At 46.3% G+C, this 13,224-nt stretch overlaps 1 protein-coding gene across 1 annotated transcript; it reads left to right on the top strand.

Annotated features, from left to right (window-relative positions):
• The first annotated feature begins 10,260 nt into the window (after nucleotides 1-10,260).
• On the top strand, nucleotides 10,261-11,232 carry LOC144367228 (olfactory receptor 11L1-like). Its single transcript, XM_078022836.1, has one exon. The coding sequence runs from the start codon at nucleotides 10,261-10,263 to the stop codon at nucleotides 11,230-11,232; it is 972 nt and encodes a 323-aa protein (XP_077878962.1).
• The last annotated feature ends 1,992 nt before the right edge of the window (nucleotides 11,233-13,224 follow it).

The raw sequence follows: 13,224 nt of genomic DNA, 5'->3' as shown, positions 1-13,224 counted from the left end.
TCCTGCAGGAAGTTAACAAATGTGATAGCCCAAGAGAGTCTCATCATCTCTCTTACACCTGCTCTGTGTTTTAGATGGGAGAGAGTCTCCACTTGAGCACATGTAGGGAGCAGTACTGGCTGTGAACAGGGCTGGACTGGACAGTGCTGTCCTGTGTTTCTCAGACTGGCCGCAGGCCACCACTTACTCATTTAATAGATGATTTCAGCTGCCATGCACCAGAGAGCACGTCCTGCTTCAGGGGAAACTGGCACATGGACAAAATAGTGTCACAGAAGGGTGACATTTCCAGACCCAAGTACTGGGGGGAGGGGCAGCAGAACACAGGTAGCATGTGAGCCCGGGGATGGACCTGAAAACTCACAAAGGAGCTTGTGTCTGAAGTTGGTGCTCCGGAGGCTTGGCAGACACAGCCTGCCCTGTCATTCCAGAGGATTCTACTCAGAGGAAGCAGTGTGCAGAGAGCGGCCGAAGATGCAGGACTGTCTTTCTGGTGTGCTGGGTCCTCAGGAATTTGATGTGTCTCCTTCCTAGGTGGCCATCCAGGGAGACTGGATAGGGCTAGTTGTACGCGCTATTCCAGAAAGTGTGATTTTTGTTGGTAAGAAGTGGATCCCAATGTCATCGCATGCAGTATGTCTACACTGTGGATGAGGCAGTCAGTGTGGAAGCCCTTGGGTCAGTGTGGACTAGAGGCTTTGTATATCCTCAGGGACATCCCAGGGCAGCTGGGGTGGAATGGCACAGTAAAGTCGTGGGGTGTTCTGCCGGCTATTAGAGGCAGCCCCACCCGGGCTGCAGCTGCACAGAACCCATTATCTATCTGACAAATGGAAGACACATATGCCAGGCCTTCCTGGCCTCCACTGGGCGAGGTGTCTGGGAAGCTCTCCAGGGAGCTTGGAGGCCGCCCCAGCCCTTCTTGTGGATCCAGTCTCCAGTCTGTGTGAAACGCAGGAGAAAGGCGGGGGCACTTCTCCAGGCCTCAGACTTACACACTTCTTCAGGGGCTTCCTAGATCAGGTCCAGGCTTTACACCATGCATTTGTGGATGACAGTTTAATACAGAAACATGCCTTGGCCCTGAGCACTCCTGCTGCAGGTCCACGCTAAGAGGGTCTGAATGTATGGGTCTCCCACAAATTCCACTGTAGGACAAGAAGGAAAAATCATGAGCCAGAGGAAAAACAATTTTCTTCTGCTTTCTATGATATTTAAAGGAAGATAAAGGACATAGTTATTGGATTAATTCGAGGCAAGGTGGGAGGGAAATCAGGAAAAAACTCATCATGGTGTTTGAAGGTGGTTTCCTAAAAGTGGAAACAGGATGTAAAACACTTAAATAAAGAAACAAGTGTCAACATATCTTATATGTTGACCAAGGGCCTACCAGTGGATGCAGAGGAGGTGGATGAAGTATGATAAATTGTGGTATAAAGGTGTATTAAGAATTGTAATGCAAGAGAGAGAGAGAGAGAGAGAGAGAGAGAGAGAGAGAGAGAGAGAGAGAGAGAGAAGGGTCACCTAAAAAAAAAAAAAAAAGAAAGAAACAAAAACCAAAGAACAACAAAAAATCCAAAAGATTAGAGATTCTGGCATAAACTTTTTTTGGAAATGGACATATTTTCAAAGTGTGTAAGTAAAGGTAGGTGACCCTAATTAGGCCCTTCAAAAGCAATATTCATCCAAAATTTAACTTTACAAGTAAAATTACTCTGAAGAGCTGATCTTCCTAGGTGGATGTGGTGGTGACAGCCCTGTCCCAGCAGTTATATCCGGAAGCCAGAAGCCATCCCAGCCCTGGTGGATGCTCTCTGTCTACCCTTCACCCAGCAGGTTCACCCCCTGCTGTGCCTGCTTTGGTCTCTTCCCCTTGGGCCTCCCTTACCAGCTCCTGAGCTGCCTGGTGGGATGAGACCTTGAAAGGCTTGTGTAACCATCACTAGTTCTCGTCCCTTGGTGTCCCTTGGAGCTTCATTCTATTGATGTAGCACCTGCAATCCTATGACTGTCCCAAGAGCACTTTGAAGCTGAGGCGACTTGCATACTCCATGTTCCCACCTGCCCCTGGTACTCACACGGACTTCTCTGCCTGTGTCCTGTGGTGACATGGCTTCTAAATAAGGCGTGGTGGAAACTAAGAGTGGAGCATGTGGCTCTGATGTGACTCAGCAGATGCTCCCCAGCCACAGAACACCAAGGGAGAAAGAAGAGGAAGTGCAGGTCTCTGGGGACACTGTTGTCTTCAGGGGCTAATTGTTCTGAGTTTCCTTATCTCCAGGGTGTGTTCCAAACAGAGCTGTTCCTCTGTGAGGCTCCCTCTCTAGTTATGAGTCGGGTGGTGACAAGGATAACAGCAAGTGGGCTGCCAGTTTCAGGATGTGGCTGTCCTAGAAAGAGTGACTGGTGGTTTTGGGCCTGTTCATTTATCCTCTGTGGCTGGTTGCTTCAGCTAATTCGCTAGTTTAACTCAATTACTTGATTCCAGAGAATGGTTCTAATTTTTAAAAACAGTCATTTGGCCCAATTTTTCCTGGGACATTAACATATTGATAAAATACAATGTCATCTGTCACCCTGCTGAGAAGAATGCAAAGCATTATCCATAATAGCCCAGGGGATCAAATAGGTACACAGACAATGCAGCAAGAAATGACATAGACTATTAAGATAATCCCAGTCTTTTATAAAAAAAAATAGAAATAAAAATAATATATGTGACAATAATTCTTCCAATAACTTAGGTTGCAGGACTTGGACATCTAACGTACCCATTGCACATCAAGCCCTCTCTGCAGGTTAGCAATGGTGCAGTGTTAGGATGAGGGGCTGGGGCTTTGGGGCAGTAAAGCCTTGACTGGCACTCCTGGGAAATCCCTCCCCTGCGACCCTGTGCTGAGGCAATTCCTATACTGACAAAGTTGAGTTTAGTTTTGTCAACAAACTGTGTCCCCACCTTAGTTCACGATCATTTTGTCTATGAAATTATAGAATTAAATTTTAGAAAAAACTTGTCTATCCCATCTATCAAATCATCTGTCCTTCTGTAATACCTAAGCAAGGGATAGTCTTCCACGCAACTTCAGCCTGAGTTTTAGAACACGCTTCCTTTTATTGAACCAAAATATCTACAGCAGTTACTACAACATAGCCAGGCTACTCATAATATCACCAATATCATGGTGCTAACTCATTTCAGAATTTCAAACTTCTCTGTGCAGCAATAAATTAACTATGTACCTATGAAGAAAAAAATTTAAAATTTACTGAAAAATATTAAAAAATTAAAATATTAATCCAAGATAAAATTTAAATATTTACACATTAGTAAATGTATTAATTTAGTGTTATGTACAAATGGATACTTATTTTTAGTTCAACAGTGTAACCTTGTGTGTGTACGTGTGTTACTGAGGATTCAACTCAGGAGTGTTCTACCATTGGATTACTTCCCCAGCCTGTTTTTAAATTCTTGTTTTGAGATGGGGTCTTGCAAAGTTGTTAAAGCTGCCTCAGTTTCCCAAGTTGCTGGGATTACAGATAGACCAAACCAAACCCAATTTCACAACATAATTCTTAATTAATAAGCAATTCAAAAATAAGTGTGCCACGTTCAAAATGAGAAGCCAGTAATAGGATGCTTGATCCACTATGCAGTTAATGACTACAAATGAGCATTTCTTAGGACATATTACTTTCTTAAGTCACTATCAGAAATCATGGTGCACACAGGAAGAAAAGGTTCTTGGAAGGAATGACCATGTGACTTGGGCTGGGAGGAAGAGGGGAAGATGAATGCATGAGTTCATTTTGCATTACTTTAACACAATACGTGAGATGGGTTGACTTTATAAGGAAAAGAACAATTTAGCTGATACTTTTGGTGGCTGAAAGTCCAAACAGCATGGCACAGGCTCTGGCTGGCCCTGTTGGCTGTATCACCATCTCTCTGGGGCTCATCCACACTCCCAGCAGATGAACCCTTGAGGGACAAGTAATAGCCACACCATAGCAATGACTGAGTGGGAGAGGAGCACAAAGCAGGGCCTTCCAAAACTAAGTTCCTGTAGCCTGTGGGTGCACACAGGTTGATGTCTTTAATCCTGTGGGAACATACAAATGCACACTGTGCCCTGCACTTTATACATTTCAAGCCATGTCAATATTCCCTTCCTTCTAGAGATGATGTGTCTCCTGCTAGTGTCTCCTTGCTGCAGGATAGGGAAGCCCACCCTGTCATGACATGGAGGAACATTGGACAGTAGCCTCCTGATGCCCCTGCCCACCATGACCAGCTCTCACTGGGCAGCTGGACTGACTTTGCAGCTGATACATTCTGGTGGTGGCTGTGTGCATTGCTTCGTCCCAGGGCCCCTCTGGCCTGTGGAGGTGAGTTGAGATGGTCTTTGAAAACCTGCAGCTGGCCTTCTCCTTTTCTCCAGCTGGGGTTGACCTGCACATAGGTCTGTTACCTTATTTCTGCAGCTGACAAAGAAAGAATACACAAACTGCTTTGCAGACCCAACCAAGCCTCTCTCTGCAAGGTCTCGGGTCTTAGAAGAGCTATAATGGCATCAGATGGAAATGGTCCATCCTCAAACAGAATCCATTAACAGTATGTTAATTTTCCCACTAGAGAGAAAAGGCCTATCACGGACATTAACTATTATTATTATTTTGGGAGGGAGGGGTACCCCAGGCACTCAGGGGCACTAGGGGTACTTGACCACTGAGCCAGATCTCAGCCCCATTTTTGTATTTTATTTAGAGACAGGGTCTCACTGAGTTGCTTAGTGCCTTGATAAGTTGTCAAGACTGCCTTTGAACTCATGATCCTCCTGCCTCAGCCTCCCAAACCACTGGGATTACAGGAATGGGCTACCACACTAGTCTGGACATTAACCATTAAAAAAAAAAAAAAACCTGCAGACAAGCTACAGACTATAGACCAGAACCCCTGCTGTGGGCCACACCAGGAGTGGAGCAGAGCACCAGGCAGAGCACCAGAAGCCTGACTCTGGGTGACAGCACTCTGGGTATTTGGGAATATACATTTTGTCTGTAATTTCTTTCATTTTCCAAATTTTCTAAAATTATACATATGAATCATATTTTTTTAAAAAACAGTATATTAGTCAAATAAGCATCAACAAATAACTAATGATATAGCCTTCTCTATCAGGGTATTTGTGTGATTCTCTTGTGTATCCTAATACTCCAACGAGTTCAAGGTATGTAGTAGGTGCTTAACATGCATGTATTTATTAAATTAATGATTGATTAAAAAAGCAAAAAAAGTTTCTATTTTTAACTTTTTTATTCAATACTTCAACACTTTCTTTTAAACTGAAATATTCAAAATCACTTTCACTAGAAGTATTAACAAATTAAACCTTAAATAGACTTCCACATACTTAGATTAAAAATAAATCCTGCTATACTTAAGACCTGATAAACCTTTCCAATTTGTCTGTAATTCATATGTTACATTTTCTTAGATTGAGAGATTCACTAAGAATGAGCCTTTTTTTTAAAAATGGTGCTGGGGATTGAACCCAGGGCCTTGTGCACTTAAGTTAAGCACTCTACCAACTGAGCTGCATCCCCAGGCCAAGAATGAGCTTTAAGCTGGGTGTGGTGGCATACATCTGTAATCCCAATGGCTCAGGAGGTTGAGACAGGAGGATCAGGAGTTCAAAGCCAGCCTCAGCAATGGTGAGTCACTAAGCAACTCAGTGAGACCTTGTCTCTAAATAAAACACAAAATATGGCTGGGGATGTGGCTCAGTGGTCAAGTGCCCCTGAGTACAATCCCAAGTACCAATAAATAAATAAATAAAGAAAGAAAGAAAGAAAGAAAGAAAGAAAGAAAGAAAGAAAGACTTTTGCAATATTTCTTTAATTGAATGAGTTAGTTTGAACATGGAGATATATATTAGACATATGTATATACATATATGTGTATATGTATATGGTCCTACTATTGCTGTCACATACATATAGATATGTACACATATACATATATACACACACATATATATACATATATTATAGCAAAGGTAGGACCCATTCTGAGTTAAGAAAAAATTAAATCCATTTTAAAAAGAATGTGCAAATTGCTTCTATCTCAACGTTTTACCCACAACAAAGCCTCAGTGGACACAGAGGAATATCAGAAGTTAGCTTTCATTGTTTACAGACTTAATTGGCAAATTATAGAACACATTGGGGAAAAGGATTCTCGGAAGGGCCAGGTCCCCGAGATACCCAGGGTTTCTGAAAGGAGAAGCCTGCTCCACCCAGAGCCAGACACCAGCAGGAGAGACAAGTTCCAGCTCTCACAATGAAAATGCAGGTGGACTTTGGGTCAGAGGAGGGCAAGGCAGCTTTCAGAGCAGCAGCCCTTGGATCTCCCTGTGATGGCCAGAGGGACAGCAGGGGAGGCGCGTGCAGATGAGGCAGCTTTTCAAGGAGAAAATCAGCATGGTATGTGTTTCATATCCAAGGGCACAGTTTCCTGGCTATGGTTGTGGATTCCTCCTTGTCAAGGCAACTTGCTCTGCCTATGTGGAAAGAGATGGTCTTGCCTAAATGTGCTGGGATATAAAACTGTAATGACAACAACAACAAAAACTTAAAAAGGCTTTCTGAGACATCAAAGCCATTTAATGTACTGTAGGCAGATGGCATGTAAGAACAATAAAGGGGCTGGGATAAGTGGCTCAGTGGTAGAGCACTTATCTAGCATGTGTGAGGCACTGGGTTCAATTCTCAGCACTGCATATAAATAAATAAATAAATAAATAAATAAATAAATAAATAAATAAGGTCCATTGACATCTAAAAAACATCAAAAAAGAACGATAATATTCTTGATTGTGTTTATTCTCATATAATTTGAAAAGAAAAATCACAGAATTAGACCTGAGTTTATGCTTGTTGCTCTAGTACTGAAGCAGGCAGCGTTCTGAGAGGCAGCAATCTTTATTATTTTCAGCTAATGTAATGAAGCTAATTTTTTTTTATCAGTCATTGAACTCGGGGGCACTCAAACACTGAACCACATTCCCAGCCTTACCTTGTATTTTATTTAGAGACAGGGTCTCACTGAGTTGCTTAGTACCTTGCTTTTGCTGAGGCTGGATCTAAACTCGCAATCCTCCTGTCTCAGCCTCCAGAGCCACTGGGATTACAGGCATGCACCACCGCACCCGGCTCATGAAGTTAATTTTAAAAGTTGGAAATAATATTTAAGTAATTGTAGTGAGTTTATTATTGAAAGTATTTAAGCCATGAATGGTGATTAAATAAGTTCAGTTTCTTGTTGCATTTGAACTTATAAGAGAAAGTTTAGCCAGAAGCCGTGGTGCACTTCTGTAAACCCAGAGGCTCAGGAGGCTGAGAAAGGAGGATTTGGAGTTCAAAGCCAGCCCCAGCAACGTTGAGGTGTTAAACAAATCAGTGAGATCCTGTCTCTAAATAAAATACAAAATAGGGCGAGGGATATGGTTCAGTGTTTGAGTGCCCCTGAGTTCATTCCCCAGTACCCTGCCTCCCAAAAAGGAACTTTAACTGGGAAACTTAGCCCAAAACCCTGTAAATTTAGTCTAGTGGAATGCTGTGTTTGTTTGCTTTTATTGGGATTTCACAAACCTGCATATCATACTTCCCCATGGCTAAATGATTTATTTTTAATTTATTCATGATCAAGGTAAATGGTAATAAAAGTATGATATTAGGTGTATATAAGGGTCTGAAAAAGTGAGCGAGATAAGCAGGATATTACATTTAAAAGGAACAGTAAATAGATTTACTTAATTACATGATAATGTCACACACAAAAAGTGAGAAAGCCAAGGCAGGAAAAGACCATGTTCCAAGATGGCGTAGTTAATAACTATAAGAATCTGGGGGCATAGCTGTATCATGGCTGTGTGCCCAGACAGCTTCTAAGTATTGCCCAATCTTCGAGCAAATCCTTCTATGTGGTTAAATTCCAGCACTCAGCATCCCCTGGTTGTTCATGCGAAGGTCAGAGGCAGAACTGCTGGGATATGCTCTTCAGGCCAAGGGGCAGCACTTGCCTTGGATGGTGTCACCTGCTGGTCACACAGGTAACCAGCTCCTCCAGACTTCAGGAAGGAAGTGGTCTCTGAGGGGGCAAAAGGATGTGGGAAATGAGCCCGCAGACATGTCCAGGGACAATATCCCAGGGGCCTGTGAAGGCGACAGAAAGGCAAGATCTGGGTGGCTAGAAGAACCCAGAGGAGATGAGAGTTGGGAACCAAATGGGCAAGGAGAAGAGCAGACCCAGGTGTGAGAGGCAGGGAGACCCAGCAGGGCCCAGCCAACCAAGAATGCCCTGGGGTCCCTATGGCCTCGTCTTGAGCTGGATTTAAGAGATCCAGTGTGTGCGTGAGGCTTCCTGCTCCGTGCTGGGCTCCTGAAGGCAGCTTCATAGAGCTTACGATGTCGTCTTCAGTCCATGTAAAGGTTCCATGTTCAGTGGACGTAGCCTTCCTGATGCTTTTGCCCAGGCACAAGAGGAGAAAACAGAACACAGCAAAAAACAGAACTGCAGTCTTGGAGATGATGAGCAAAGTGGCAAATCAGCAGAAGAGAGAGTCATCAGAGGAGTGCATGGACTGGCCAGTGTTCTGTTCACCAACCAGGGACGATCCGCAGCTTCTCTGTGCCCCTTTGTAAGATGCACTTTCACTTCCTCACAGAGACTGAGTTACTGAGTAGGGCACAGTGGTCATGGAGGGCCACAGGGAAAGCGCTGCAGCCATCAGGGTGAGAGATGGTGGAACCTATTCCAGGCAGCAAGCAAAGTGGGCGGAAAATAGTGATCCCCCTGGACCTGGAAATAGTTGCAGGTGGAGCCAGCTGATTTTGCAGAACAGTCTAATATTGGGTCAAAGTCAAGGTTTCTGGTTGAGCAGTGGTGAAGAGTACCCACTTGTGGGGGTGGACAGCTGCACCAAGGGTCTGGTGGGCAGCTCTGGGAGGCTGGGTGGAGGTGAGGTCACAGAAGTCTCAGGAGCTGAGTGGACATCTGTGGTGCATTTCAGATAGGACAGCTGTTTGCACCCTAATATTCAAGATTGACATGTGGAATTGAGGGTTAAGAGCTGAGAGACTGAACCTAGAGTCAGGCTAGCAGGAGGCCCGGTGCAACCCCAGCAGCATGAATGAATGAATGAGTAAAGTCAAGAGCTGCATGTTGAGCTGCTACAAACCCTGAGAGTTTGCAAACGTGAAGAGCCAGCTACGGTGGAATCCAGAGGAAGGTCATGGATATTAAGTGACAGCTGATCAGGAAGAGGGAGGGGTCCTGAGAGCAGTGGACAAAGCAAGCAGAGGAGCTGGGGGTGGTGGTGGTCACACCTGTGATCCCAGCTTCTCGGAGGCAGAGGCAGAAGGGTGGCAAGTTCAAGGCCAGCCTGGGCAACTGGCTGGCGAGACCCTGTCTAAAATCCAAAGGGCTAGGGTGGAGCTCAGTGGTAGAGCACTTGCTTTGCACGAATGAGGCCCGGGTTCAACCCCCACTACAACAAGCAAACGCACAAACCAACTCATAAATGAAGCAGAAGACTAAGGGCCACTGAAAAAAGGAACGGTCTCCACCAGGGAAGGAGTCCATGGGGGTGGGCAGCCCATGGAGGCAGCACAGCTGGACCTTTGATATGTGCTTCATCTCTCATTTACAGAGAGTAAAAACCAGGCTTTTGGCAAACTGGAACAACTCCAGCAGAGAGGTGGCCACTGCTGGCCAGGAGAGGGTGAGCTGGAAACCTGCAGCACCTCCCAGTGTGGGGGAGGACACAGCCCAAGTGAGGGACTAGCTGAGACCCATGCACACCACTCTTTCGGGGTACAGATGAACGGTCAGTGGGGGTGTTAGTGGCCTAAGCCTGCACGTGCTCCCATGGGGACCCCAGGCTTCTGGTCAAGAGACAAGGCCATGCTGAGGTTTGAAAACAGAACACATTTGCAATCCTCACTGAGGAGAAGGAGGAGTGACTGGGTCAGGAGGAGTGACTGGGTCAGGAAGCCTGGAGCCATTGATATTCAGATCCAAATGTGGTCAAATAAAAGGAGCATGGGATTGTGCATTTGAACCTCCCAAGAGCAGCACATGCAAACCTAAAACAAAACAAAAAAGCCCTGAAGGTCCAAACACCAGCAGTCATAATATTCTTGTCCTTGTACCCTGTGCTTATCATACATGTTTTCTGCAGTCCCTGCCCCCAGACGATGCAAGCCCCAAATGTGTCTGCAGTCACCGAGTTTCAGCTGCTTGGATTCCGGACCCTTCAGGAGTGGCAGACCCTGCTCTTCACCATTTTCCTACTCATCTATCTCCTGACCCTCACCGGGAACATGGTCATCATCGCAGTGGTGAGCCAGGACCGGCGCCTGCACTCCCCCATGTACACGTTCCTCCAGCACCTCTCTTTTCTGGAGATCTGGTACACGTCCACCATCGTGCCCCTTCTCCTGGCCAACCTGGTCTCCTGGGGCCGGGCCATCTCCTTCTCCGCCTGTATGGCACAGCTCTACTTCTTCGTGTTCTTTGGGGCTACTGAGTGTTTCCTCCTGGCCATGATGGCCTACGACCGGTACCTGGCTATCTGCAGTCCACTGCACTACCCCTTCCTCATGAGCCCTGACACCTGCAGGCACCTGGTGGCCCTCTGCTGGTTGACAGGGGTGGGCACAGGCTTTCTGCCATCCATGATGATTTCCCAGCTGGACTTCTGTGGGCCCAACCAGATCAACCACTTCTTCTGTGACCTCCCGCCGCTCATGCAACTCTCCTGCTCCAGTGCCCACATCACCGAGATGGCCATATTTGTCCTGTCGGTCGCAGTGCTGTGCGTCTGCTTTCTCCTGACCCTAGTGTCCTATGTCTTCATTGTGTCCTCCATATTAAGGATCCCTTCAACTTCTGGACGGAGGAAGACCTTCTCCACCTGTGGGTCCCACCTGGCTGTTGTCACCATCTACTATGGGACCATGATCTCCATGTATGTGCGCCCCAGTGCCCACCTGTCACCCGAAATCAACAAGATCATCTCTGTCTTCTACACTGTGGTCACACCACTGATGAACCCAGTCATCTACAGCTTGAGGAACAAAGACTTCAAGGAGGCTGTTAGAAAAGCTATCAGAAGGCAGCGCGGCCGCTGTGGAGTCGGAGTGAGAGGACAGGTCTTCATTAGGTAGGCAGAGTCTGCAGGCAGCAGCTCCTGGGGCCAGGCAGGACCAGGACTCCGGCTTCCGAGCCCAGGCCGAGCATCCCCGCTAGTGTGCAGAGGGTCCTGCGGCTGTAAGGAATCAGTGACTTGAGGTCCCCCTGCCCACGAGACGTCAGAAGATGGGCTTCTGTTTGGGGACCTTCTGTCCTCAGGCATGTTTTCTCTTCTGCTGGGAATCTGCAGTCTTAGCACCTGGTGATGGCACTCATGGCCTGAAGCCAGTGTCTTCAGCTCGAGGAACAAAGACTTCAAGGAGGCTGTTAGAAAAGCCCTGAGAAGGCAGCAAGGCCACTGGTCCCTGAGGGATTTCCTTGCATTTGCACAGCACAGGGACAGGCAGTTCTAACCTCTTACGCACTGTTGGGAAACTGGCCTTGCACACCTCAATCCTGATGTATGACAGCTGTGGCAAGAATGAATGAAAAAGCAAGCCAAGGCTTTGGAATTGTGTTTTGTCCTCCATTATCTACTAGTGATAAGAGAACAAATAAGGATTTTTAAAGTGCTAAGCATTTGTCTTGGATAAGCTAGACTTCTAATATTTTCTGTTTAATGAAATTCCAGAGAAGGAAGGAAGGGGGTAGAGGGATTGGAAGACTGGAGTCAGGCCCTGTAGCATAATACAAATTTCTTTCACAAGATCCTTTGCTCACCCAGGATTTAGGAGGTCTCTGCCACTCCCGACCCCCCACACACACACACCCTGACAGATTCCATTTCTTAATTCCACAAATACTTTTAATCCCCTGAAGTAGGAGGTCTCCTGCTGCAGTCTGCAGTGCCTGGAGATACAAGATTTAGAAAAGTCGAGGAAGATTGGCCTCAATGAAGCCTAATTCCAGAAGGTAAGAGGGCTTGAGCCCTATAGAGAATAAGGATGTGCTTCTATTTTTGTAAACACTGTGGAACAGAGAGTAGGCTGGGCGTGAAGGCAGACCAGCAAGGCCTGCATCAGCAGGGGGTTAGGGAAGCTTTGCCCGCCTAGTGCTCAACCTTCACTGCTGGGAGGAGGAGAGCAGAAGTGGACAGAGAAGTCCAGGCTGAGATGGTGGCATGCAGGACAGAAAAGGGAGGCAGAGTGACTGGGGAGGTGGACAGAGGTCAGCCTGGGGAGGGGTAGAGCCTTGTTCCTATGGATCATTAGTAATCCTGTAGAGGTTTTTGATTTTTCACTAAGAGAAATGATTGATTATTGGAGGGTACTAAATATAGAATTGAAGATGAATTTTGCATTTACAACTATTTAAAGACTATTTAAAGAAAAGACAGAGAAAGAACTGTTGGGTTAATGCAGCAGCTCAAATGCAGTTGATTTTAGATTTAATAATGAAATTCATGAAAGCAGGTCCCTTCAGGAAAGTGTAACCAAAAAATCAAGAGAGCAAAGACAGAGCAGAGCAAAGGAATGGAAAATACAAAAAGGTGGGAGGAGGAACCCCACATGGTAGGAGACACCCAGAGGAGGCTGAGCTAGTGGTGGAGCTGGTGGCTCAGGGGTGGAGCTGGCAGGAGGAAGGGACAGCAGGGAAGCTGGAGCCAGGGAGTTGCACACTGTCTGACCCAGAGCACTGCTGTCCCGAGAGGGCAGTGTCTTTGTCATGCAGAGGGTGATACTACAGGGGGCAGTACCCCAGAGAATGCTCCAAGGGAAGGGAGCAGCTGTGTTTGCAAACAGTTTTCCTGAAGGGTGGTGTTGAAGGGGTGAGAGCCAACTATCTCACGGGAGGTGTAGCTGTGTTTTTATAAATTGTAAGATGTTAGCCCCTGGGTCGATTCCAACGCAGGTGTGTGCAAAATCCTGAGAGGTCTCTAGTATAAGCAGCACCTGAAAGCCTGGGATTGGGCAGGGCAGGGTCCAGGACAAGTGTGAAGTGGCAGTGCTCAGAGGGAGAGAACTTGGTTCAGCCTCAGGGGCAGAAGGCAGAGGTCTTCCTTGGATGAGGTCTTAGAAATGGAGATG

The sequence above is a fragment of the Ictidomys tridecemlineatus genome, chromosome 1, assembly GCF_052094955.1.
Source record: "Ictidomys tridecemlineatus isolate mIctTri1 chromosome 1, mIctTri1.hap1, whole genome shotgun sequence".
Taxonomy (NCBI): domain Eukaryota; kingdom Metazoa; phylum Chordata; class Mammalia; order Rodentia; family Sciuridae; genus Ictidomys; species Ictidomys tridecemlineatus.
The sequence above is the reverse complement of the archived record's forward strand: the minus strand, read 5'-3'. Positions and strand labels throughout refer to the sequence as shown.

Coding starts and splice junctions, on each gene's coding strand:
- LOC144367228 (XM_078022836.1), top strand. CDS start 10,261: ATGCAAGCCCCAAATGTGTCTGCAGTCACCGAGTTTCAGCTGCTTGGA.